Raw genomic sequence first — 27,809 nt, 5'->3', positions numbered from 1 at the left:
CTCCTGCACCACACGCTCATCTTGGATCCAAGTTAGATGCAAAGTCCTATCGTACAAACCACTATAAGTGGTTCCGACTAGTAGGTGACCAGCGATTATTCGTTCAGTCTTTACGTAATCGTAGCACTTGAGTGTATTTATTTACACCCAGTCCTGTCGTACAAACCACTTTAGGTGGTTTCGACTCATGTGCAAGTATAGTTATTGAGTTAGGGATTTGAGCTCTAGATTCAGCCATACAGGTCACGTTAGGTGACTCTGGCTGACATGTTACTTGCATTGATTGACATTACCTGGGTTACTTACATTTTATGTAGAGGCATTCGACATGGCATATTTCTTAATATGTTTTCGATATATGTGTATATTCTATTTTCTGGGAAACTATACAGGTTTTACGGCGAAGGGTTAGAACTTTTGTTAATGAAATGATTTTGATAAACTTTGTTTTTGCCCACTCACACTTTCTGTTTTGCGTCTCTCCAGGTTCTAGTTTGGTTTGCTCTTTTGGTGGCTTACGAGGAATCCACGGCATATCTGACAGATTATCACCAGTGTGGGACCACCTCTGGGTGTGTTTAGTTAGTGTTTGTTCCTCTAGACTGCAATAGGCTTTCTGTGCACTGAATATTGTTTTTCACACTTACACTTGCACTTGTACGTTAACTACATTGTTTAGTAGTTTGGTTTTTATTTATTCATACTTTTATTATTATATTTTGCTTCCGCACTGTGCACATGGCTACGTCACCCTTACGTGACGGCCAGCAGGCCTTGATTTCGGTCGGGGTGTGTCAGTTTGGTATCAGAGCATAGGTTTGGCAGTCCTGCATATTTTGTGAGTGTTCTAATTGTTTTGGTGTCTTCTGTCAGAACTATGCCGCCTTGTAGGGAACCACGTCGCTCTACTGAGCCTAGTTTCCCTGATGTAGTTCAATTGGGGGAAGCTATTGCTACCACTGTTCAGTCGGCGTTCTGCCCTCCCCAGAGGATTCCTCTAGAGACCATGTATAATTTGAAGCTGGATAAGTTTGAGGTCCACGAGGGTTTTAAGGGAGCTGAGCGGTGGCTAGACCATATTGAAAAGACATTTCGAGTGTTGCATAATCAGGGGAATCTTCCTGTTGAAAAGTGGGTAGAGACGACTTCATGGTTCTTGGGTAGGGAATCGTCATCCTGGTGGGAACAGGAGGTCCGTCGTTTGACCCAAGAAGAAAAGGCTGACTGGGAAGTGTTTAAGCATTTGTTTCGGAAAAGGTTTGTGCCTCCTGAGTACAGTAATCGTAAGAAGCAAGAATTTATCGAGTTGAGGCAAGGGAAATTGACGGCGAATGAGTATTATCAGAGGTTCACTGATTTATCTAGTTATTATCCGGAGGTTGCTGACAAAAACAAAGCTTTTATCTGGAGGCATTCAACATGGCATATGTTTTCGATATATATTTATATTCTATTTTCTGGGAAACTATACAAGTTTTATGGTACGGGATTAGAACTTTTGTTGATGAAATGATTTTGAAAAGCTTTGTTTTTGCCCACTCACACTTTCTATTTTGCGCCTCTCCAGGTTCTAGTTTGGTTTGCTCTTTTGGTGGCTTATGAGGAATCCATGGCATATCTGACAGATTATCACCAGTGTAGGACCACCTCTGGGTGTGTTTAGTTAGTGTTTGTTCCTCTGGACTGCAATAGGCTTTCTGTGCTCTGAATATTGTTTTTCACACTTACACTTGCACTTGTACGTTAACTACATTGTTTAGTAGGTTGGTTTTTATTTATTCGTACATTTATTATTATATTTTTCTTCCGCACTGTGGACATGGCTACGTCATCCTCACATGACGACCAGCACGCCTTGATTTCGGTCGGGGTGTGTCATATGACATTGCATATCTTGGAGCTTAGTTTCAATATCACTGGAAAAGAAAGTATTTTCACACACTATTTGTAGCTTCACACGCTCTTTTTTATGTCTAACAATTGAATTGAATCATCAAATGGAATCAATAGTTAGGATTAAACAAAGGGGTATAAAAGACTAAAAAAGGTGTGTGTTGATCATTTTCCATCAGAAAATCTTACCCAGCCTAAAATACAAAGTACATTGAAAGGAATTAATGCATAATGTGCAAAAGAATGCGAATATATGTGAAAACTTTTTTAGTACACACACACACACACACACACACACACATATATATATATGGGACACTTTGGATGCAGTCTCTAACTACCAATGTTCTTTGACCGAAATCTTTGTGGTTTTTTGTTTCTGATCGAAGTCCCTGACATTAATATAATAATTTATTTCTATGTAGGCTATTATATTTTTAACTTACAAATGAAATTTGTAGTTATTTATATTAATGAGATTTAAAATAAAACCCCATAATTTACGGGATTAAAAATATTAAAGATAAATTATACTCTCCAATATATTATGTGTGTATTTATACACATGAGTACGGTTATAAAAAATTAACCAAAAAATTATTGTTCCAAAACATAGGTACATTTTTCAAAAAAATAAAAATAAAAAAAAATATTAGGCTTAATAACATTGTTATATTTCTACTATTAAACTTGACATAGATACATTCTCAAGTCAACGAAATAAAATGTACCCATATAAGTTTAAATATGGATTAGAGAAAAGATTGAATGAATTTTATCTAAAAAAATGGGTACATTTTATATTAAAAAGGGTACATTTGTCATATGACAAATTGGTATATTAAAAAAATGGGGACATATCAATTCTTTTATAAAAATTTTAATGGGTACAAACTTATTCTAATTTTATTTTTTATATTTTAGAAATGTTTGAATTGAAAATTAATTAGGAGTTTAATAAGGGTATGAGTATTAAAATTCTAAATCAATTACTAATTTTTATTATAAAGATTATGTAACTTACATGTAATTCATTAATATATTAATGATAGGGATTTTGATCAAAATCTAAAAACTAATAAGGTCTTAATCAATAAATATTAGAAATGTGACAACCCGTTCCAACTTTTACGTTTTTATTTTATTTTAAAGGCGTGAATTTACGAAAATGCCATAGAGGCAAAGATTTTGACTTATGTTGATCATCGTCTAGAGAGACGTATGACTTATTCTTTTAACATATTCTCGTAGTACTCATTGGTGTTAACGCATAGGCGAAAGCCGTTTACGAGTCCGGATTATAACGGTATAGTTATGGGCGTTTGAAAATGGCTATTTAAAGTTTAGTTATAAATTATTGGAATTCCCACCTTGTGGGAAAGTGGCCAATCAGATTTTAGGCACAAATAGGAAGGAACCAATTAAATTAGAGGGAGAGGGTGAGACCCAATCAGAAAAAGAAAAAAAAAAAAATGGGAAAGCTTCCCGTGCACCCATGCCCGACCGTGTGTGACCACCCATTTTCCATTCAACGCCACCACCACCATCTTGAAGCTCTCATTCCCCTCTACAAAACCCACCCAAGAACCACCTTGATTAACCACTGTATGTGGCGGTTTGAGGCCACGAAAGTTGGCGGTTCTCATGGTGCTCCGGGCACCCTTTTTGATTTTCCGGCAAATCGGCAAAGTGATGGCCGATGCCACCACTTGGGCTTTGTAGCCCATCATCCCAGGAGCAAAACCGAACCAACCTTGACCCCGTTGGACCATTGTACAAGACGAATCGACACCGGCAAGTTTTAGGAACCCGCCGGTTTTGTGGAAAAAATTGACCATCTTCCGTCCACTTTTAGACTTCGTGGCAGGTATGAAAGTTGCTCCACTCACTGAGATCTTCATTTCTGTGAAGGTTGAGAACTTTTGGAAATAGTTGGATTTTCCGGCGAGTCGGGGCGGCCGACCGCCACCCGCGGCAGCGCGTGCGGCGGCGCGTGGCCAATGGGCCGCCAATGCTATTTTTAGGCTATGTCGAATGTCTTAAATTCAGTTTTGTTATTTGAATGACGTAGGTTGATCGTTGGAACCTAAATTCGTTACGATATGTTACTTAATAAAAATGTGAATCGACGATCCGACCGTTGGATCGTCACCAAAATTGGATAAATTATAATACGTAACATTTAAAGATCATAGGAATTTATGGATCGGGAATCCGACGTACGGATCTTCCCGAATTGGATTTGTAAGTTAGTAAAATAAATATTCACAACCACTTGGTTTTGGCCAATTGGAGGAGATCCGACCGTTGGATCGTAATGAAATTTTAATATGTTATTCTAGAAACATATTTTGGATCTTTGGGAGTTGCGGATTGGAAATCTGATATGCGGATCTTCCGGGTCGAGTTATACAGGGTTGTAGACTATACCGTCGACCTTTGATCGACTGTTGACTTGTGGTCAATGGGTCTCAAACTTTTAGAATGCCCTTGAGGTTGTGTTTTATGCGAATTACGTATTCTACTGATAAGAGTTCTGAGATGTGATTCGATAATTGGTCACAGACACCAATCATTCAGGACGCCTTGATGCGTGCGCTAGAGAATCATAGCGTGGACTCTAGGTGAGTGGATCTTTTCCTTTTTATCGTACATATTATTGAGAGTTGTATCGACACTTTTAAATTGATTAGGTATATTACCTTCATATAATTATTCTGAATGCTTGAAGTACTAATATGAACTACGAATGGCTTGATCCCTGTTTAGGGTACGTAGGCAGTCTAACGAGACGTTAGATGCAGCCATAATATATTTGAGACAAAAGCCTTATTTGGGAAATTGAGTAATGTGAAGGAAATTGGTAAAGGCAAGTTTTAGTTTTGTGAATTAGTTAGTTAAATTAGTGTTAATTGGGTTGTCATGGATAATTATCCCTGAAAATAAGTAGTTCGGGAATAGGGCGTTATTGATTGTACATTTCACACCGTATTGTATATCATTGAAAATGCTACGACATGGTTAAGTATTAGATTGCATCATGGTATATCCATGTGTATATTACTTGCATATAATTATTGGGAATGCTTTCAAGTGCAAAGGTGAACACAGGACACCCAGGTAAGTTCAGGTGAGTTTATGGTGTTAGTTTAATCGATTGAGTTATAGCATAACTACATTTATGTGTTAGGAAACTCCGATACTATCATACTGGTTGCCATGAGTTGCACATGTTATATTGAGATGCATTGAGAGCTCATAAACCTGCACCTCGGTGTTAGTGCTCCCGCCCATGGCCAGGGCACAGTCCTTCACGTGATGTTCGCCTCTCGCACCTTATGCTCACCTTGGACTCAAGGTAGGTGCACATGCTTGTCGTACAGACCACTATAGGTTGTTCCGACTCGTAGGTGACCCGCGATTATTCGCCCAGTCTTCACGTGATCATAGCACTTGAGCGTACTTATTTACACCCAGTCCTATTATACAGACCACTAGAGGTGGTTCCGACTCGTGTGCAGGGATGTTTGATGAGCTATAGATTAAGTCGTACAGGTCACTATAGGTGACTCCCAACTTGTATGCTAGTATTGATTGATGAGATATAGATACCTGCACCCCGGTGTTAGTGCTGCTGCCTGTGGTCAGGGCACAGTCCTTCACGTGATGTTCACCTCCCGCTCCTTACGCTCACCTTAGACTCAAGGTAGGTGCACAAGCTTGTCGTACAGACCACTATAGGTGGTTCCGACTCGTAGGTGATCCGCGATTATTCGCCCAGTCTTCACGTAATCTTAGCACTTGAGCGTACTTATTTACACCCAGTTCTGTCGTACAGACAACTAGAGGTGGTTCCGACTCGTGTGCAGGGATACTTGATGAGATATGGATAAGTCGTATAGGTCACTAGAGATAACTCCCTACTTATATACTAGTATTGATTGATGAGATATGAGTACAGTTGTATGGATCACGTTAGGTGATTCCGGCTGATGTATCATTTTATATTGATTAAGTTCATTTGGCCTACTTGTTAATGCATTGTAGAGTCTATGGACACGGCATACCCGTGGTTTTGGCCATTTTTTAGCATGTGTGGATATATAGATATATATATATATATATATGTTTGTGTGTGTGTAGTACTGTCCTATAGAAAACGATAAGGGAATTACTATGAGGGGTTATTACTGTTAGAAAGGTAATAGTTTTGGGAAGCTTGGTTTTACTGCTTACTCACACTTTCTGTTTTGTACCCCTTCAGGTTTTAATTGCTGAGTTCATATCGATGAGGATATATGCCTAATCTTAGTATTGGTGGCTACTTTTAAGGGTAGGATTCTTACCCACACTACTGTACGTTACTTATGCTCTGACATCGCGTGTGAAATGGGTTTGCTCCCACTCGTAGCGCACTCTGGTATTTAGACACTTTTAGTTTGAAATTTATTCACATTTTTTACACTATCACACTTTATGGCTTCGTCACCTTCCAGGTGTCGGCCAACACAACTCGATTTGGGATCCTAGTGGACATTCCGAGTCGGGGTGTGTCAGTTTGGTATCAGAGCATAAGTTGGGTAGTATTGTGTTCATCACACGCGTGATGTGAGCATTCTTGGTTCTTGTGTTTAACGTTCGAATAATGCCACCTTGTCGAATATGGAAAAATATGCTAATTTTTCTTAAGTTTTAGACAGTTATGTTGTCCTCATGACATTTTAGATGATCATTTTGGCAATGTCCTTAGAATTAAAACGAAGATTTCCCTTGAGGGGGAAAGGCATAGATTTGAGGCAAGTTGATGGCCTAAGTTAATGTATTGATAATCGTGTATCACCAGAGATTTTACCAAATAATTCCATCATCATTCTTCCGTTGTTAGAATTGATCCTTTTGAGATTGGAAATTTCAGCTAGTTTTGATTTCTTTGTAGTATTGTTAGAATATCTCTTAATAGAAATCTTGTGAAGTCCCCTTTTTGTTAGGACTCTGGAAATGTCTCATGTGGCAATGTGGTACTAAAGTGGTAACACTCGACGGAAGAATATGTTGGGAAATTTCTTTTGGTCCCTGGTAGTTTAATATTTTGTGACATTACTTTTCAATCATCAAGAAATCTTGTTAGATTATTCTTAAATTTTACCTTGCTATTTTTTTGGCTTGGGATAACGTTGGAATTGTTTCGTGTTTTTTTAACATAACTCATTACTTTTGGAATCATTTGACTTTTTAATATTAATCTACATCAGCTTTGTTCGTACCCTTAACTTCATCTCCTAGTATTAAAGGCAATTGGGTTGATTTAGAGTCACCGGCCTATTTCCCATATCAGTTGGATAGGGACAAACTGTTTAGGAGGACCACTTAGACATTGAAATTGTATATTTAATCCGGATATCTTGTACTCTAGATTTCATGAACTATTTTGACCCTAAATTTCTTGAATGTTCTTTTAACCTTTATGACATGGTTTTACGCTCGGTTAGTGAGGAATTTATGACAGATCGATTTGGCGGGTGTATGCGCCACTTTCGCATCGATGCTAGTGAGAACCATTTGGAATGAGTTATTTTATCCATGACTTGAAGTTAACATTTATTATTTTTACTTAGAAATCAAATGATATTTCTCGGTGGAGAACATGTCCAAAATCTTTATCAACCTTAGAATTTCTTTGATATGCTCAAATTTCTGAAATGGACTAAGTTTTTGACAGTGGCAGTGGAAGAATTTAATCAGCGATTATGAGTATCGATATGGAGTTACCTTTAACCTATCAAGAAATGGTTCGAATATGGTTTGAATGACTATGATCATTTTGTTATACGAGTGAAAGTTGGGAAGTATCATTGTTCACTATCAGTTCGGGATATTTTGTATGTGTAGAGAATGTGAAAGTCAATAATTGTGATGTTGAACCAAGATTACACTCATGTGGTATTTCGATTGGTGGTTGTTTTACTTAAGTAGAAAACAATATTCTTCTTGCCCTAATAATTGAAGTATTGGCAATAGTTATTTCCTTAAAATGGGTGTTGAAATTTCAACAACAAGACACTTGTGAAGACCACTAAGATAGAAGTGAGATGTAGTCAACCTCTTCGGGTGATCTAGAAGTTCTCTTTGTGATGTGATCAAATGTGGAAGTAGGGAAGAGATAAAATCGAGGCTCCCCTTGATGTGTTTTGAAATGAATCCTCACTCTAGATGCACCCCGCTTATGATTAATGTTGTGGGGATATTGAGGATATAAAGTTCAAACTTCCTGGACAACTACAATTTTCTAATTGCGTCCAGTGGACGATGACTTTTTGAGAAAACTACTCCTAGACTTCTATACAAATTCAGCAAACAGAAACCCGACAACATTATCATCTTGGTGTATGTATATTTCATCGTGTTACATGTTTCACTTTCAAGCCTTTGGAAGTCATTATGAAGGTTTTGAGTATTAGAAGTTGTTCAGTATTGCATTTCTACCCCTAGATTAACGATTAGTTTGAAATGAGTTACTCAGACCTTTGTGGACGATTTGCATCTTGTTTGTCCCACCATTAGCATGGTTGCAATATATCCTTATCTCTATTCTAGTCACTTGTAACCACGGTTACAATTTTGGGTTAATATGGTATCATTGGAGTTGACGTATAGAGATTTTACGCACAGTGCATATTTAATAGATGCTTACTTTTGTTAGAATTATGGGTAACGACGATTACATTCCTGTTTAGGAGTATGGTATCATTGAAATATAATATAAATATTGTATGTGCAACTTGTGATTTACAGAAGAATATTGCGAACAAATATTTGATTGATTGAGATTGTGATGTAGAAAATTTATGTTATTGACAATGTTGCCTAAGAAGGTAGTGAATGATTACGATCGAGGCTTGTATGTGTATTTCCCATTGAGGGGCAAGATGGAAATATTGCACCTTCGAGAACTGTTGCTTATCAAGACAATAGTGAATTGTCGGTATTATGGGCTACAGACCGTAATATTAATAACTTATTCGTTGGGTTGTTAAGCAAGTAAACAAGTAGATTATTCTACATTAATATTTGTATTTACTTATTTAATTAGTTAATTGCTGTTTGGGCTTGACCCAAAAATATTACATGCTTAATTTCGAAGTGCGTTACGCTTTGCACACGTTTATGAAAAAAAACATATTATATTTTGGCATGGTACTGAAAGAGAAGGAAAGTAGGAATTTGGAGGCATGAAAGAAGAGTCACTACACTCCGATCACGACGGAATGTCATCCTCTTTTATGTAGTCGCTATAACTTGATGCCTTCCTCATGTATGTAATTACATACATATCTCTCTTTAATTTTGAGTATTCTACGTTGAACTGATGATTTTAAATTTCGAGGACGAAATTTTCTTAAGGTGGGCAGATTGTGACAACCCGTTCCAAATATTACGTTTTTATTTTGTTTTAAAAGCGTGAATTTACGAAAATGCCATAAAGGCAAAGATTTTGACTTATGTTGACCATCGTCTAGAGAGGCGTATGACTTATTCTTTTAACATATTCTCGTAGTAGTTGTTGGTGTGAACGTATAGGCGAAAGCCGTTTACGAGTCCGGATTATAACGGTATAGTCATGGACGTTTGAAAACGGCTGTCTAAAGTTTAGTTATAAATTATTGGAATTCCCACCTTGTGGGAAAGTGGCCAATCATATTTTAGGCACAGGTATAGTCCTGTGCACCCATGCCCGACCGTGTGTGACCACACATTTTCCAAAGCCGATTCCGGCCAACTCCGATGGAGTTTTTCAACGCCACCACCACCATCTTGAAGCTCTCATTCCCCTATACAAAACCCACCCAAGAACCACCTTGATTAACCACGGTATGTGGCGGTTTGAGGCCACGAAAGTTGGCAGTTCTCATGGTGCTCTGGGCACCCTTTTTGATTTTCCGGCAAATCGGCAAAGTGATAGCCGATGCCACCACTTGGGCTTTGTAGCCCATCATCCCAGGAGCAAAACCCAACCAACCTTGACCCCGTTGGACCATTGTAGAAGACGAATCAACACCGGGACGTTTTAGGCACCCGCCGGCTTTGTAGGAAAAATTGACCATCTTCCGTCCACTTTTGGACTTCGTGGCAGGTATGAAAGTTGCTCCACTCATTGAGATCTTCATTTTTGTGAAGTTTGAGAATTTTTGGAAATAGTTGGATTTTCCGGCACGTCGGGGCGGCCGACCGCCACCCGCGGCGGCGCGTGGCCAATGGGCCGCCAATACTATTTTTAGGCTATGTCGAATGTCTTGAATTCAGTTTTGTTATTTGAATGACGTAGGTTTATTGTTGGAACCTAAATTCGTTACGATATGTTACTTAATAAAAATGTGAATCGATGATCCGACCGTTGGATCGTCACCAAAATTGGATACATTATAATACGTAATATTTAAAGATCATAGGAATTTATGGATCGGGAATCCGACGTACGGATAGTCCCGAATTGGATTTGTAAGTTAGTAAAATAAATGTTCACGGCCACTTGGTTTTGTGCAATTGGTGGAGATCCGACCGTTGGATCGTAATGAAATTTTAATATGTTATTCTAGAAACATATTTTGGATCTTTGGGAGTTGCAGATTGGAAATCTAATATGCGAATCTTCCGGGTTGAGTTATACAGTGTTGTAGACTCTACCGTCGATCTTTGATCGACTGTTGACTTGTGGTCAATGGGTCTCAAACTATTTTAGAATGCCCTTGAGGTTGTGTTTTATGTGAATTACGTATTCTACTGATAAGAGTTCTGAGATGTGATTCGATAATTGGTCACAGGCACCAATCATTCAGGACACCTCGATGCGTGCGCTAGAGAATGATAGCGTGGACTCTAGGTGAGTGGATCTTTTCCTTTTTATCGTACATATTATTGAGAGTTCTATCGACACTTTTAAATTGATTAGGTATATTACCTTCATATAATTATTCTGAATGCTTGAAGTACTAATATGAACTACGAATGGCTTGATCCCTGTTTAGGGTACGTAGGCAGTCTAACGAGACGTTAGATGCAGCCATAATATATTTGAGACGAAAGCCTTATTTGGGAAATTGAGTAATGCGAAGGAAATTGGTAAAGGCAAGTTTTAGTTTTGTGAATTAGTTAGTTAAATTAGTGTTAATTGGGTTGTCATGGATAATTATCCCTGAAAATAAGTAGTTCGGGAGTAGGGCGTTATTGATTGTACATTTCACACCGTACTGTATATCATTGAAAATGCTACGACATGGTTAAGTATTAGATTGCATCATGGTATATCCATGTGTATATTACTTGCATATAATTATTAGGAATGCTTTCAAGTGCAAAGGTGAACACAGGACACCCAGGTAAGTTCAGGTGAGTTTATGGTATTAGTTTAATCGATTAAGTTATAGCATGACTACATTTATGTGGAGGCAACTCCGATACTATCATACTGGTTGCCATGAGTTGCACATGTTATATTGAGATGCATTGAGAGCTCATAAACCTGCACCTCGGTGTTAGTGCTCCCGCCCGTGGCCAGGGCACAGTTCTTCACGTGATGTTCACCTCTCGCACCTTACGCTCACCTTGGACTAAAGGTAGCTGCACAGGCTTGTCGTCCAAACCACTATAGGTGGTTCTGACTCCTAGGTGACCCGCGATTATTCACCCAGTCTTCATGTGATCGTAGCAGTTGAGCGTACTTATTTACACCCAGTCCTGTCGTACAGACCACTAGAGGTGGTTCCGACTCATGTGCAGGGATGTTTGATGAGATATAGATTAAGTCGTAGAGGTCACTATAGGTGACTCCCGACTTGTATGCTAGTATTGATTGATGAGATATGGATACCTGTACCCCGATGTTAGTGCTGCCGCCCGTGGTCAGGGCACAGTCCTTCATGTGATGTTCACCTCCCGCACCTTACGCTCACCTTGGACTCAAGGTAGGTGCATAGGCCTGTCATACAGACCACTATTGGTGGTTCCGACTCATAGGTGACCCGCGATTATTCGCCCAGTCTTCACGTAATCTTAGCACTTGAGCGTACTTATTTACACCCAGTCATGTCGTACAGACCACTAGAGGTGGTTCTGACTCGTGTGCAGGGATACTTGATGAGATATGGATAAGTCGTACATGTCACTAGAGATAACTCCCTACTTATATACTAGTATTGATTGATGAGAAATGAGTACATTCGTACGGATCAAGTTAGGTGATTCCGGCTGATGTATCGTTTAATATTGATTAAGTTCATTTGGCCTACTTATTAATGCATTGTAGAGTCTATGGACACAACATACCCGTGGTTTTGGCCATTTTTGAGCATGGGTGGATATGTAGACATATATATGTATATATATGTGTGTGTGTGTGTGTGTGTGTGTGTGTGTGTGTGTGTGTGTGTAGTACTGTCCTATAGAAAACGATAAGGAATTACAGTGAGGGGTTATTACTGTTAGAAAGGTAATAGTTTTGGGAAGCTTGGTTTTACTGCTTACTCACACTTTCTGTTTTGTACCCCTTCAGGTTTTAACTGCTGAGTTCATATCGACGAGGATATATGGCTAATCTTAGTATTGGTGGCTACTTTTAAGGGTATGATTCTTACCCACACTACTGTACATTACTTATGCTCTGATATCACATGTGAAATGGGTTCGCTCCCACTCGTAGCGCACTCTGGTATTTAGACACTTTTAGTTTCAAATTTATTCACATTTTATACACTATCACACTTTATGACTTCGTCACCTTCCAGGTGTCGGCCAACACTGCTCGATTTAGGGTCCTAGTGGACATTCCGAGTCGGGGTGTGTCAAGAAACTATAGACCAGATACTAATTTTACTAGCCTTTCTGCACAGCGCATGCGAAAGACATTTTTTTAATCACAGCGCGCTACGCGCTACTTACACATTTTTGATGTATTTATATGCGAGGATTGGTTCAATGTATAGAAACATAAAATAAAGGCGATTATCATCTCTAATAATATAGTCAGGAATTTAAAGTATTTTATCTAGAATATATATAAAATAGGGTAATAAATAACAGAGAAGATCCTTATAATTTAGTTGCAACTAAAAGCTAAATAAAAGTTATAAAAACAATCCAAGAACTTCAATTAACCTTGATATACTTGACGGCAAAACATATCATGAACTCATATCGTTCCGTCCTATTAAAAATTTAATATGTTTGGTTAAAATCAAATATTAGCATTATTTGTGATTGAATTGCATTAAAAGTTGAAAAAAAATGAATTGAACATTAAAAGAAAGAATGTAATCTTTGTACACAACATTTCTTGTGAAGACTCCTTCGTGACCGTGTAATTCTCCTTTCTTGACTAAGACTTTTGTTGTAGATGTTGAAACTCCTCTTGATAAAGCCATGTACAATTGCCCATGGCTGAATACATGATCTAGTAGATAAATACCTACATTTGGTATTGTTTGCCCTTGTGATTTATTTATAGTTAGTGTAAAACTCAATTTTACTGGAAACTGTTTTCTCATCATTTCAAATGGAAGTCTTGCGCTTTCTATGGTCTTTAAATCAGAACTGGACTTGGGGATTTTTCATGGCTCTATAGATGCCCAATCTCTTTTAACACACAATCTCACCCATTGCGTAAGATAGTCACCATTCCCAAATTAACGATAGAACAAAACCCAAAAATGAGCCCTAGTTTTTTAAATTGGGAAGTTGGGTACTTGGAGAAGATGGCATTAAAGGCGACAATTTCAGTCACTAATAGCTTAATCGAAGCAATATCTAGATGAATAACAAATGGGTAACTGAGATAAAGTGAGAGGAAGATTGGAGCTTACATGAAAGTTGCGGGTGCGGTTGGATCTAAGTGAGACTGCAGAAATGGTGAGGATCAAAATCGAAAATCAAAATGTGGGTTGCGTTGAATTCGGTTATTGCTGAAATGGGAAAACTATGGGTGGAGAAATTGCAATGCGAGAATCGGATTCTTCTTCTGAGATTTGAATTGCTTTGGAAAGTGAATGTTTAAAAGAAGTGAAAGGGATTTGACAAATTGAGTGTTTGGGGGACTATCCGTGGATCAAATACGAATCCGCGGCGTTCGAGATCCGAAGATGTGTTGGATTGGCGAAAGGGGTAACCGCCAACCATCTCAAGCCGATTACGACGGTTTCTTTTTCTTCCATTACGCGTGTTCTTTTTGCAAGATAGTGGGAAGAAAACTGCTTCTACTATTTTGTTAATTTAATTTTTTTTATGACAAAATTATCCTTATTATTTTGTTTCTATTATTTTCAGCTAGTTGTAGATTTTTTGGTTTGAGGGGCTTTATAGTCTAATTTTTTTTTGGTGAAGTCTTGAGACACAAACACTCCTTTTGGCTTTCTAATATTAAAGATTAAAGATATATGCATGCATGAAATATGTCGTACGCTTAAACTAGGCACAATTCGCGAATGTGAGGGACTGAGAAGGCACATAAGTTATTATATGTTCCTCATACATCTATGACAATTCATCATGCAGCCTATGTACGTACTTAATAATATAAGACACTATAGGAAGCTAAAGCAAAGACGTATGAGCATGATTACATAGATACATATATATATATATATATATGTATGTATGTATGTATGTATGTATGTATATGTATATATATATGTATGTATGTATGTATGTATGTATTCCCATATGGCCAAAAAAGAAGATAAGAGAGCCACTTATAACCCTAAAGGGACTCCAAAAAGATGACAAAGGGGCAAAAGAACACAATAATTGTAAGACGCATTAGATATTTTTAAAGTGGTAACAAGTTGTTTATTAATTAACTAATTTACAATTCCAAGTGGAGCAGGTGTTATTACAATTACTTCAATTTTAAATAGCCTTGTCATGACGAAAATGAAAGCATGTACTGTTCAGCGATTTTTCAACAAGAAGATAATAGTTGGCAATCTTCATGAACATTTGACGACAGCAGTTTTAAAAGATATTATTAATTTTTAAGACGCTCTCTAACTAATCAAATATGATTAAATGAGTGTTAATTTCGACCTATGCAGACATCTATTAGTGACTATCACCGGTGTCATGATTAGACCAAAAACAAATTAGAGTTTAAAATTTGATTAGTAGTACTATATATATGGTACCTTGCATGAACTGAGAGCTAATTGCATGAATCATGCTGCGGCGAAAAGCAACGGACGCTCTATGAAAGGAATTAAATGATGACATCAGTTAACAAAATCTGGTTTATCAAGTAAACTTGATTTTGCTTACACAAGATCTGTTGAGAGTACGAATTCCATATTGAGAAAAAAAAGACATTGCATCTGCTTATAAGTAATTGGACTAATTCCTATATTGCAAGTTAGTTTTTTTTATAGAACCTTAACTTTCTTCATGGTATCAGAGCAGGTTGTCTCACCTGTGAAGCCTAACAGCCATCACGTTCTCCATATCACCTGATGTGTTGTCCACGTGTTAGGCTTGAAACTTCACCACACATGAGGGGGCATGTTGAGGGTATGAATCCCACATTGGGAAAAGAAGAGACCTTGCATGTGGTTCTACTCCCTACATAATCTATTAGTTTTATGATGGAACCTCAACTTTCTTTAAGATTTGACTATTTAAGTACTTTTACACTTTCGACACCTTCATTACAATGCCATATAAAATTAGAACATATAGAAGCAACAATTATTTTGATTTGTGAGCAATGAATGTGTAACACTGTTGATTCAAAGCATTTTCCTTGCACTCAAAATTCTATATTTGAAGGCTTATTATATTAACACCTCACAAATTGTTGAATAAACCCCACATTTGCTTTTTCACTTAAAAATTATCTTAATACACCTTACGTACTTCCCCATAATACCCCCCACACCTCACATTCTCAATATACACCTTATATTTTCTTCATACACCCCACATTTCTCAAATCTTATAACACTCATTTTTAATTTTTAGGGATTGAATCTAAAAATTTGGACGTTTAGTTTGCCGAATGATTTCAAATCATTTGAACGTTTAATTTTCCGAATGATTTCAAAATGAATGATTCGAAAAATATTTAGATTAGAGAAAAAAAGATAAGAGTTTTATAGGACTGGTGCAATGGTAATGTTCTAGATGGTTTGTCTAGAAAGAAATACCAAGATGTTTAAGCATAAATTTGGAGACTGAATTAAAAAATAAAAGATAAATATTAGGAATTGTTTTGGGTCTCGGTTTCCAACGACTTAAAGAATGCCCTTTCTTGTTGAATGTGAACATTTTCTTCAATTTCTCTTGGCTACAGGGTTACGTGTCTTTTAACTGCATTTCGCATTCTTTGACACTGTCTAACATTCAATTGAAATAGATTCCTATAGTTGCTACCCTTTTTCTCAAGGGTGGCCACAAAAAATGTTACCTTTCTTAATCGCTAAACTTTTCTCTTTGGGATGACAAGGTAGGTTTTCCCAGACATATACTGTCATTCATATATTGAAGAACTAGGTCTCCATCTTTCTAGTACAAATAACATAAAAGAATAACAAATTTGATGGGGATTGGCACCAAATGATTCCATTAGACTTTCAAAATTACCTTCTCTCAATAAATGTGGAAGGTACATCAATTTCGTGTTCCATTTGTCAAAAATAATTTTCTCAATCAACATGTCTATAATTTCATTGGTTAGCGTTTCGCTCAACAATTGAGGGGTGGAAGAGGTTTTGATAGTTGAAGAAGAGAAGTAATACGCTAAAAATGATTTGGGGGTGTATTTAGAAAATTTTTATTTTTTTTTAACCTAATAAGGTCAAAATTGACATTGCATAATGGGGTAAATAAGTTATTTAATATTAAATTTTAATGTGGGGTGCATTCTGTGGATGCAAATTTCCACCTTCTCCTTCTTGGACAAAATTGCACCCACAAAACAAATCACACCTTTGATCAATGCCAAAAAGCCTCACACGTTCATGATGAATTGGGCTTTGGTTGAAGAACCTCTGATGCCAAAGTTAGAATTTTGAGGGAAGAGTGTTTGGAGAATTTTGTAGAGTTTTGCAAGAGTCTTGGAAGTAGTTTTTTGAGAGAATGGAGAGCTATTTATAGGGATATAGTCAGCCCTATTAGGAGAATAGGGACCGGCCATTTGTGGTATTTTTTGGGTGTAATTTATAGTTAATTAGCCATTAATAGATTAATTAGGTAATAAATCCATTAATTGACTAATTAACATAATTTAAAAGAAATGTTTTGGGGTTTATGGAATAATTACCTTGTGGAGAATATAGGATGAGGGTGGATGAAATAGTTTTGAATTTGTTGCCTATTTTGGGCACTTTTGACTTGGTTGAGGGATGATTACCCGCTGCTCGCGTGTAGAAATCCGGGTATGCCTCAAGGGTATTTTTGTCCTCTTCTATCCAAAAATCCACTTGTCACCTTGTGATTATTTTTGGCTCCACAAATACCCCCACACCTGTTGGGATGCTCGCAGAAAAAGGCAACAGGTGTAGAGATTTTCTTGCTTTAGGAAACTTTGGACTGCTTCCTATTTTGATGTAGATTCCCTCTTTAATAAGAAATTAGATCCTTCTAGGAAAGGGAAATAAATTTTCTCTCAAAGCCTATTTAAGTCCACCTTAAGTGGGTTACTAAATCAACTTTGAAGAGCGATTTATTCTACCCTACAAAAGAAAGAGTTTAGAGGATATTTGTTCCCCCTACTCTAGCAATCTTCTACTTTTTGCCCGTGCAAGGGACCTTCTTTCATTGCTTTCTTTGTTTTCTCCATGTCATATTAATGTAAGAATGATTTCATTTTTCTTGTCTTCTTCGTGGATAGTGCTGTCGTGAGGCAGCCGTCAGGGTGGTGCTACACATCAGCTGGTAGGGGCCAGGAATCAGCTTGGCATAGCCCAAGAAGGTGGTTTAGCAGGGGCCATTACTTGTACTGCTCGGCTTGATTGAAGCCAAGGATTGACTCAGCATGGGCCGAGGAAGTGGCATGGCATGGGCAATAGTTTGGGCTGCCACGTCTGGGCTGCTTGCCAAAAATGAGGAAATTGCTTGAGTTTGATTTCTCAGCTACCGTAGATGGAACAATCAAGGATAAAGTTGCCAAGATCGGAGTTGCTAAAGATGAAGTGTCGGATGAGCGAACTGTTAAGTGTAAAAGTGGCTGCTGCCCCCTAACCATTTGTTGCCTAGTTGATCTTCAAGCATTCGATCTTTTGAGCTATGTGGCCTTCTCGAACTGGAAAGCTTACCCCGATGGGTGTCAAGGATTTAGTTTACCCTTTCGCACTGAAGAGCAATTAGTTTACCCCCTCGTACTAGAAAGCAATTAGTTTATCCTCTCGCACTGGAGTGCATACCCATATAGGTGTCGGGGAATTGGTTTACCCTCTCGAACTGGAGAGCAATTAGTTTTTCCTCTCGCACTAAAGAGCAATTAGTTTATCCTCTCACGCTGGAGAGCAAACCCATATGGGTGTTGGGGAATTGGTTTACCCTTTTGTACTGGAAAGCATAGAAATCATTATCGTAAGTACAGCTGAGGAAAGCTGGACTGCTGGGACAACCAAAATAATCCTTAGCCTGCCCCCGGTTTTTGGTAGTTGGGCTAGTGTGTCCTTCTAGTACTCGTCTGCCCCCCGCGTGCCATTAGGCTGAGTTGCTACATTTGTCGGAACAGAAGTAGTCTTTATATCCAGCAATCTATATAGGGTAATCCCGTCTGCTCGATCTTGTCATTGAAAGATTACTAGCTTATGTTGGTTATGTTTCAATGGAGAGCCTTGTCAATAGCTTCGTTGCACGGGAAATTGCGGAATCGCTCGGTCATGAACCTTTTTACTTCTTCCTCAATTTGCCTTTGTTAGGGGTGGCAGAGCTCTCGCCTACCTCAGGTCGTGACCTATTGGTCTAGGCTGCTCTTCCATGTATTCGGCTCGTCTATGCCATGGTTGTGGTGGCTGTAGTTGTTCCTAGCAGGCGAGTGGGTAACTCGCAGGCTACTGGTTGAACTTGAGCCGGATTGAGTGACTATTTCCTTCTGTTCACTGTGCTGCCTACTCCAATGTGAGGTGGAGGATGCTCCTTGCAGGCCTTGCTGCGAATGAACACTTCGCCTGGAAGGTTGCTCATGTTGATTATCGGAGTGTGGCCCCGACTATGAGTGTATGTTTGTCTGTGGGCTTAACTGAGAGTGCACACTCCTCCACGGGCTAAGACAGGAATATACGCTATCTTGAGGGTTCAATCGGGAATGTACTCCGTTAGAATGCTCGGTTCGTGATTGGTTAAGTGGCTGCTTGCTGGGACATTGGTGGAGAGGTTCATCTGCCCTTGTCCTTCTACGGGACACCTCATCGGGGCACGTTGAATCTCGATGCCTTGCAAGAGTTGATTCACCAAGGTTGTCTGTTGTGCAAGGGCGCTCGCTAACTCTATGACTTGTCAAGACAAGTGTTGTTCGCCATTTGGATTGGAAGAGCTTGGAAAGAATATGCCTCCTTGAGTAGTAAAAGTGTGGTAGGCTCCGAGCATGAGATTTGAATTGGGAAATGTCAAATTTGCGGAGAAACGTAGTGAAAATGCCCCCGGTTCGATGGTTGGTCTGGATGGTTGAGATAGTCTTGGGCCGATTTGGGCTACTTGGAATGTCGCGGGAACAGGCTCGGCCACGGAAGCAAGTTGGGCCACGAGAGTGAGCTCCATGGCAAAAACAAGCTGGGCCACGAGAGTGGGCTACTCGGCGGGAACATGCTAGGCCATGGGAGCAGGCTGGACCATAATAGTAGGCTAAGTCGCGGGAGCAGGCTGGGGCACAAGAGTGGGCTGCTCGGCGTATGATGCACGCGGGTGCGAGGCTTGGGCTCGCATTGGGCATGGAGTGACATGGCTTGGGCGGTGGCCTTAGTGTTGTGAGCTGCCTTGGATGGCACGGCTCGAGCCATGGTGGTGACACTATGGACCTTGCCGCAGGTTGCTATCGTGGTAGCCACCACGATGGTTCCCGTGGTGGAAACTCGTGGTGGTAGTGCCGCTCCACCTATTGTCACATTTAACCTTGTGGATCATCGTGGTCCCATCTCTTGAGTGTTGAAATTTTCATTTGTTAAATTTTCTAAATTTCTAACCATTGTACTTCTCCTTTACTTTTTATCAAAGAATTTTCGCAAATAAAAAATTCTAATAATAAGAACGTACGAGAAATCTACAAATGGACAAAAAAATAGAAAACCTTGGATGAAAGTGAAGGATTATTTTGGAAGATGACATGTTCATTTAAGCAACATCATTAGCATGCAATTAACAAATTAAAGGCGGAATCATGCTAGCATGCACTTAAAAACAAAACATTACCCATGAATGTTCAAAGCCTAGTAAAATGGTGAACCAATAATCAACTCAAAACAAAGTGAGTTGAAATATATACCTTTGTAGATTCCTCTTTGTATTTAAACAAAGGCTAATCACCCAAAGAGAGGGCCTTCATTCCTTGCATCTTAGATCTATGGATTTGGATGGATGAAAAAGGTTTCTCCAAAGTTCCCAAAATTGAGAACCTCTAATGATTCATCACCAAGGCATAATGAAGAAGAAATGAGTGACCTTGGAGGAGTTTGATTGCTAGATGATCCCTCCAAGGTGGCCGAAATTTTAGAGAGAAAGGAGAGCTTGTGTTCTCATCCTTTCCCCAAAAACAACCCTTAATGAATTTTAGGCTATAAAGTCCCTTCAAATAAGTGACCTAATGGACCAAAAGCCCTATCTTCTAACATGGCCGGCCTATAGGGTTTATTGGGCTTTCAAGCCCTTTGTTTATTCAAGTTGTCATACAACTTGAGTTAATGGGCTTGACATTCAAATCCCATTGGGCCTTGCGGCCCAAAACTAACCCGAGGTCTTTAACGAACTTATTCGTTTGATTAATTAACATATTAATTAATCCTAGCCTTAGATAAATAATTAAACCATTTAATTATTCTTACTCATCTCCGTTGTTTCTTCAAACTCTACCTTACTCGGTGAACGATCCATTAGGTTCCTTTTAGCGAGGCAGTGGGCGATTAAAACTCTTTCTAATCGATTGTGAATTGAAACTTACTTTCAATTCTCCCGTTAGTGATAATACACTTTTAGGGCTTCCACAAACCATGGTTGACGCCTAGCAGCATGTCATGGTTACCCAAGCTAATCAGAAGAGGTGGAGAACCTATTCAGTTTTAGGATTACAAATGCAATACGGTCTTTCTCTAATACAATACTCTTGACCACATTGTTTGGTTTGATAGTTTATTCATGTCTACTATCCAATGTGAGTCTTGTGCTTATATGATTACCTTGAATGTGATTTGGAACACATTCCTAAATCTCATTCATACTTTGGCCAAAGATTCTTAATCATATCATAGAGTATTCTCCCTCAAACAGTTTGAAGGTTAGAGATCCCTTGTTGCACATTCACTTGCCTCCATGGCTAAGTGGCTTAACCCCAACGATGCCGTGGACACCCTCCTGATGGAGTGACTTTGACATAATCAAAGATTAAGGACCTAACCACAAGACAACTGTGATGCCTCAGGTCAAAAGACTAATTTGCATTATCCCAACCATGAGTTCTCATGTGACATGAATATGAGAACTCTTCGTTGATCGTGTTCAGTGAACTCATTCTCTATTGAGCACCTACGTACTTGTCTTGATGTCACACACACCAATGACTCGAGACTAGTCACTCTCCCTGAGAGAAGACATAGCACGTACTGATCTTAACGGACTGTCAATGCCCAATTGACAATCCTATGATCAGGAACGTTTAGGATGTGTCAACGAAAGAATGGTCTCATGAATCTAACTTCTTTAGATCGCATTCTTCCAATCACATATTCCTTGGACTTATCGTTTAAGCATATAACATTTATATGAGACGGCTCAAACAATAATCTTTGCCCTTTACATTTAAACTACATTAGTTTGAAATGTCCGTAAAGTATCATCATATGATTGGTTTTAGGGCACATTTCTAACAGAAAGAGTCTTCTACGAGTGTGGGACTCAACTCTCAATGAAAGCACCAATTTGTGGATGCAAATTTCCGTCTTCTCCTTCTTGGACAAAATTGGACCTACAAAACAAATCACATCTTTGGTCAAGGCCAAAAGCCTCACGTGTTTGGAGAATTTTGTAGAGTTTTGCAAGAGACTTGGAAGTAGTTTTTTGAGAGAATGGAGACCTATTTATAGGGATATGGCCGGCCCTATTAGGAGAATAGGGACCGGCCATTTGTGGTATTTTTTGTGTGTAATTTGTAGTTAATTAGCCATTAATAGATTAATTAGGTAATAAATCCATTAATTGACTAATTAACATAATTTAAAAGAAATGTTTTGGGGTTTATGAAATAATTACCTTGTGGAGAATATAGGATAAGGGTGGATGAAATAGTTTTGAATTTGTTACCTATTTTGGGCACTTTTGACTTGGTTGAGGGATGATTGCCCGCTACTCATGCGTAGGAATCCCGGTATGACTGAAGGGTATTTTTGTCCTCTTCTATCCAAAAATCCATGTGTCGCCTTGTGATTGTTTTTGGCTCCACACATTCAATATTTTGTGAGATGCTAATATAAAAAGCCTATTTGAATCCACCATTCCCTAATATCATGCAATATTACTTTTGAAGCATAAAAGAAATAGGGCATATGCTATATATACATAACGCACAAATATAAACAGGGATGGAACCGTGGCAAGAATTTTTTTTTACACATTGTTTATACACATTTTTGTGGAGTCCACTTCTTAATGTATTTCAACAATCCAAACCGTCTTATCTTTTACGCATTCTCTCAAAGATCATGTCTACCAAAAATCATCCAAATCCGAAATCATATGATTGTTGGATTAAAGGGTTTCTTAGTAGAACCATATTCGTTAATTTTCTTTCATTACAAACAAATATCTTAACAGTTTTAGATTGTCTAATTTTTTGCAACGATGATTTATAAATGATGTTCTAAAAGATAGACGGTTCGGATTATTGAAATTCATTATAGAGTGGGTCCCACAAAAATGTGTGTCAAAAGTTGTGCAAAAAAAATGGTGTCACAGCCGTCCATATATATTTTTGTAAGACCCACTCTGTAATGTAGTTCGACAATCCAACTGTCTATGTCTTATGTCTTACCTCAAATATCATATCTATTAAAAATCATTCAAATCCGAAATCATATGACCATTGAATTAAATTTAGTATTTCTTTGTAGAACTGTATTTGTCCAATTTTTTCAATAGAAAAATAAATGTCGTAAATGTTTTAGATTTGTCTAATTTTCTTACAATGATGATTTAAGAATGATGTACTAAAATATAAACGGTTTGAATGGTTGAAATAAAGTTACGAAATGAACCTTACAAAACAAAACTTTGGTAATTTTATTTATTTTTTATTTATTCTATTAATTTTAATTTTAATTTTCCTCCAAATTTTATGTTTTTTTCAATCTTATTTTTATTTTTAATATTAGTTAAAATCTATATAAGTATCCAAGTCATTCAATGAATAAATAGGAACCCTTTGATGTTATAAAATCTAAAGGCTACAAAGAAATGTAAGAATGTTTGTAAAAATATTTGTCCATTGATCATATCCCATATATTGGTGATTTAATATTCAGAAATATAGAGTTCAATGATTGAGGGGTACCCAAAGAGCCAAATTAAGAAGTGACTTTTAATGAAAAACTCCCAGTATTGTTTACTTTAACGAAAGACCACATTTTTACACTAAAAAGTCAATCATAGTACTATTTATTTTACTCTTTATTTTGTCCTTATCGTTAAAACTCAAAGTTTTCAAACCCTTTTCATTAGTTTTTCAAATTAAAAAAGGGATTAACAGGCAAGTGAAGGAACAGAGGTTTGAAAGCAACGTCCATGATTCCTCAATATAAAGGTACGTAGTGATCGATGAAATTATAAGAAAGATACATAAGGTGTTTGGATCGATCGGGCCTGCTTTAGTGAACCTGGCTGCAACTGCAAGTATATATTATATCTGACACCAGCTCATCTTGGTCAAGTAAAGGTTATGATGTGGTCCAAATTGATTTCCATATGCTTTTTAACCCTCCAAAAAAGATTAAAAGCAACAAAAGTTGACGTATTTTCGCTCAATCTACACAAAAACCCAATCGAGGCACACAGATCAACAGTATAAAGGCTCCAACTACCACTAAGGAAATAATATCGTTGCAGAAACATATATTTCTATAGATGTATATTGCTCAATGAAAACAATTACATTTCCATCAAGCCAACTTTAATTTCAAATTTTACATTTACCCAACTAACTTAATTCACGTACACAACAAGTTTTCTTTATTTTGTGGTTCAAAGTTAAACGATCCAATATAAATCTAAATAAGAAAATAATAAGAGCCGAAATCTCACCGTAGTATCTATTTATGAGCCTTACAAACTTCTTAAGTTTGTGTGCGTGCTCGCAAAGTTGATTTTGGTGTATCAATATATATCCATATATCCAATTAGTGGAGTGATTTGGAGATCGATATTCAACGCTGCAATCAGGAGATGATAATGGTGGCCTCCCACTCTTTTTATAATTTTGTCCAAGAATAATTTGGAGCATATGGATATATTACGTCGACATAATGCCATGTCAACATCGATTTGAAATAATGTTCTTAGTTCACATGACAACATATAGCCCAATCCCATCTACTCATTCGGCTCCTGTAATTATATACTTACTTGAAAATGGAGGTCCAATAATGTCAACTTCTTTCCTCACCAAGTCTTAATTATCAAATTTCATACTCCTATTGGCAAGTTATATAAACACTAATCATGATCCAAGATAGAATGTGTCAAACGATGTATTGTTTTATTAAACTAATTAGTAGCTATGCTTTGTGATTTGGTTTGTGGGAAAACCGAAAGGAGGTGCTTATTCTTTTAATAAATTTAATTTACAAATTGTAATAACATTATTTACGCTAGCAATTCCTCCATGAGTCACAAGGTAGACTAGCAAAGTACAAGTAGTAGGACAGCACTTTACCCATCTTGCTTCCTAGATGATAAGAAAGCATCAAAACCCTGAAAAGTGTGTGAGGTGGCAAAGTACAAGTAGTAGGAAAGCACTATGGTAAAATCTTGCTGTCTAGGAGTCTCTAAGATCCTGGTGTCTCATCTTGCTTTCTTTTTGGATAACATGGGAAATCCTCGGAGGCCATCCTTTATTGAGCATACGTACTGTTAACTAAATGACGTAGCAGAAAATGATATCTTGCAAAGGAAGATTTGACAGAGAAAGTGAAGAATGAAAGAGCTTTCAAATTTTCTACAAGTGAATACAGTGACTGACGCAAATGTTATATATAGCTTACAGAGCTTTCGTGGTCACAAAGCAAATTAACAAGCTAACTGACTCTTACAACAAACTAGCCACTGTTATAACAGACTTCTAACAAACTTAGCTGTGCTCGCAGTCAACTATAGCCAACATCCCCCTTGTTGGAACTTGTGTTTATGTGGGACTCTAAGTCCCGCATCGTCCAAACCTTTGGTGAACTTCACCTTTATAAGTGAGTGAACTCACTTATAGTTTGAAACGAATTGGGCCAAAGCCATGGATCTTGGGCCTTAGACTTGGAGGGTTTGGGTGATACTTATTGTTTCGATTTTACTACTAAGAATGATCAGTTCAAGATAGTAAATTCACTACTTCATTAGGTAAAACCGATAAGTACTCACTAGAGAAGGTTCAAGTCCAAAAAACACCTATCCCGATGCGTATCGTATCTAAGTTCTCTGGAAAGACATTACTAATTTAGCAAATATCTTATTTTCAATTCAAATGTGGGGTATTGCTAGAGTTTGAATAGAAAATGTGGGGTATTGTTGGAACTTGTCTTTATGTGGGACTCTACTTGTAGTTTGAAATGAATTGGGCCAAAGCCATGGACCTTGGGCCTTAGACTTAGAGGGTTTGGGTGTATATATTAAATGTCAAAGATGGGCCTTGGGCCTGGGGCTCTTGGGCTCAGATGGACGAAAAACACAAGTTACGTTTTTGATTTTTTGGATTCAATTTTTTCCGAAAGGATAAAACTGATTGAACAGTTACCTTTGGTTTTAAAAATTGATTGAACAGTTATATTCAATTTTAAAAACTGATAAGCATGAACGGTTATATTTGTTCAAGTTATGCCATTATATATATGGCAATAAAATCAGAAACTCAATCATCAATTTCATTTTCCTTTCTCCATATTTCACAGAGAAACGCCCAATCAATTCGCCAAGAATCCAAATTCATGTGCAAGAACTTGGATCAGATAGTTGTATCCTGCAAGATAGACGTCCATTTGAACTACTGCACTGGTGTATGGGCGTATTTCTGTCTTAGGAGATTGCTGCTGCAAGTCTCTATCTTCCTAACCAAGTCAGTGTTTTGTGGTTTATTAATTCCGTTTTATTATTTGTTTACATTGTGAGAGAGAGAGAGAGAGAGAGAGAGAGATATATATATATATATATATTATATCCTTGTGAAACCTGAGAAAATATGGATCAATCAAATGTTGGTGTCGTCAAGCAACACGTTGAGAAACCTGAGAAGTTCAAGGGAGTTGATTTCAAACGTTGGCAGTAGAAGATGTTGTTCTACTTAACGACTCTGAACTTGAGTCATGTGATTACTTCTGAGGCCCCAAAGCACCAGAAGAGGGAGATATTCCTACCAAAATTATGCAGGCTATAGAAGCCTGGACTCACAGTTAATTTCTATGCAAGAACTACATTCTGAATGCTTTAGATGACTCTCTGTATGATGGTTATTCATCATATAAGACAGCGAAAGAACTGTGGGAGTCTCTGGATAAGAAGTACAAGTCTGAAGTGGCAAGTTCCAAGAAGTTTGCAATTGGAAAATTTCTGAATTACAAGATGAGTGACACCAAGTATGTTGTCAAGCAAGTTGAAGAACTCCAAGTGATTGTTCATGAGAAAACCTTGGTCTGAAAGAAGGTTTTGTGGTTGGCTCTATCATGGAGAAACTGCCTTCGAATTGGAAGGACTTTAAGATTTATCTGAAACATCTAACTGAAGACATGAACATGGATCAGTTGATTCTCAAACTGTATGTGGAAGAGGATCCATCGCAAAAATGAGAAGTATGATGTCTCATCGCTGGAGGCGAAAGCCAATGTTGTGGAAAGAGTTGACTCACACAAGGCAAGGCACCATCAGAAAAACAAAGGCAAGGATGCTGCAACGAAAGTAATGACTGTTGTAAAAGGGAAAACCTTCAAGAAAATCAAAGGAGGTTGTTGGGTTTGTGGAAAGACAGGTCATAGGGCAAAGGACTGCCGCCACAAGAAGAATCAGAATTCTGGAAGTTCCAATCAAGCAAATGTTGCAGAAGACACGTTTGTTGTTGTTATCTCTGAAGTCAATTTATTGACTAATTCAAATGACTAGTTTGTTGATACAGGAGTAACAAGGCATATGTGTGCTAATCGGAATTTATTTGTTACTTACCAATCTGTTGATGGTGGAGAAAATCTATACATGGGAAATGCAACTGCATCTGCCGTTGCAGGGAAGGGAAAAGTAACGCTCAAACTCACTTCCGGAAAAAAGCTTTCACTCAACAATGTTCTGCATGTTCCTGATATTCGCAAGAACCTGATTTCTGGATCGCTTCTGAGTAACAAAGGTTTCAAAATTGTGTTTGAATCTGACAAGTTTGTAATCACCAAAGGTGGGGTGTATGTGGGAAATGGCTACCTGGCTGAGGAGCTCTTCAAACTAAATGTACTTTCTGCTAATGCTATTAATAATAATAACAAGCCTAGTGT

The 27,809-nt window shown here is 37.9% G+C and overlaps 1 protein-coding gene across 1 annotated transcript; it reads left to right on the top strand.

The window, feature by feature from the left end:
* Positions 1–1,006: 1,006 nt before the first annotated feature.
* Positions 1,007–27,429, top strand: LOC125470897. The gene is made up of 3 exons (XM_048570654.1): positions 1,007–1,364; positions 26,765–26,964; positions 27,100–27,429. Exons 1-3 carry the CDS (start codon positions 1,007–1,009, stop codon positions 27,427–27,429), a joined length of 888 nt encoding a protein of 295 aa, XP_048426611.1.
* Positions 27,430–27,809: the final 380 nt, after the last annotated feature.

Source organism: the organism of the source record quoted next, unplaced genomic scaffold (assembly GCF_019419815.1).
Source record: "Pyrus x bretschneideri cultivar Hongxiangsu unplaced genomic scaffold, Pyrus_bretschneideri_v1 Contig54, whole genome shotgun sequence".
Taxonomy (NCBI): Eukaryota; Viridiplantae; Streptophyta; class Magnoliopsida; order Rosales; family Rosaceae; genus Pyrus; species Pyrus x bretschneideri.
Note: the sequence above shows the minus strand (reverse complement) of the source record. Positions and strands in the feature narration are given on the sequence as shown.

What these genes read in the sequence shown, in the direction of transcription:
- LOC125470897 (XM_048570654.1), top strand. Translation starts at nt 1,007, where the DNA reads ATGTATAATTTGAAGCTGGATAAGTTTGAGGTCCACGAGGGTTTTAAG. An exon ending in GAGGTTCACTGATTTATCTA is followed by an intron (nt 1,365 to 26,764) that starts GTTATTATCCGG and finishes TGAATGCTTTAG; the next exon opens with ATGACTCTCTGTATGATGGT. An exon ending in TTGTTCATGAGAAAACCTTG is followed by an intron (nt 26,965 to 27,099) that starts GTCTGAAAGAAG and finishes TGTATGTGGAAG; the next exon opens with AGGATCCATCGCAAAAATGA.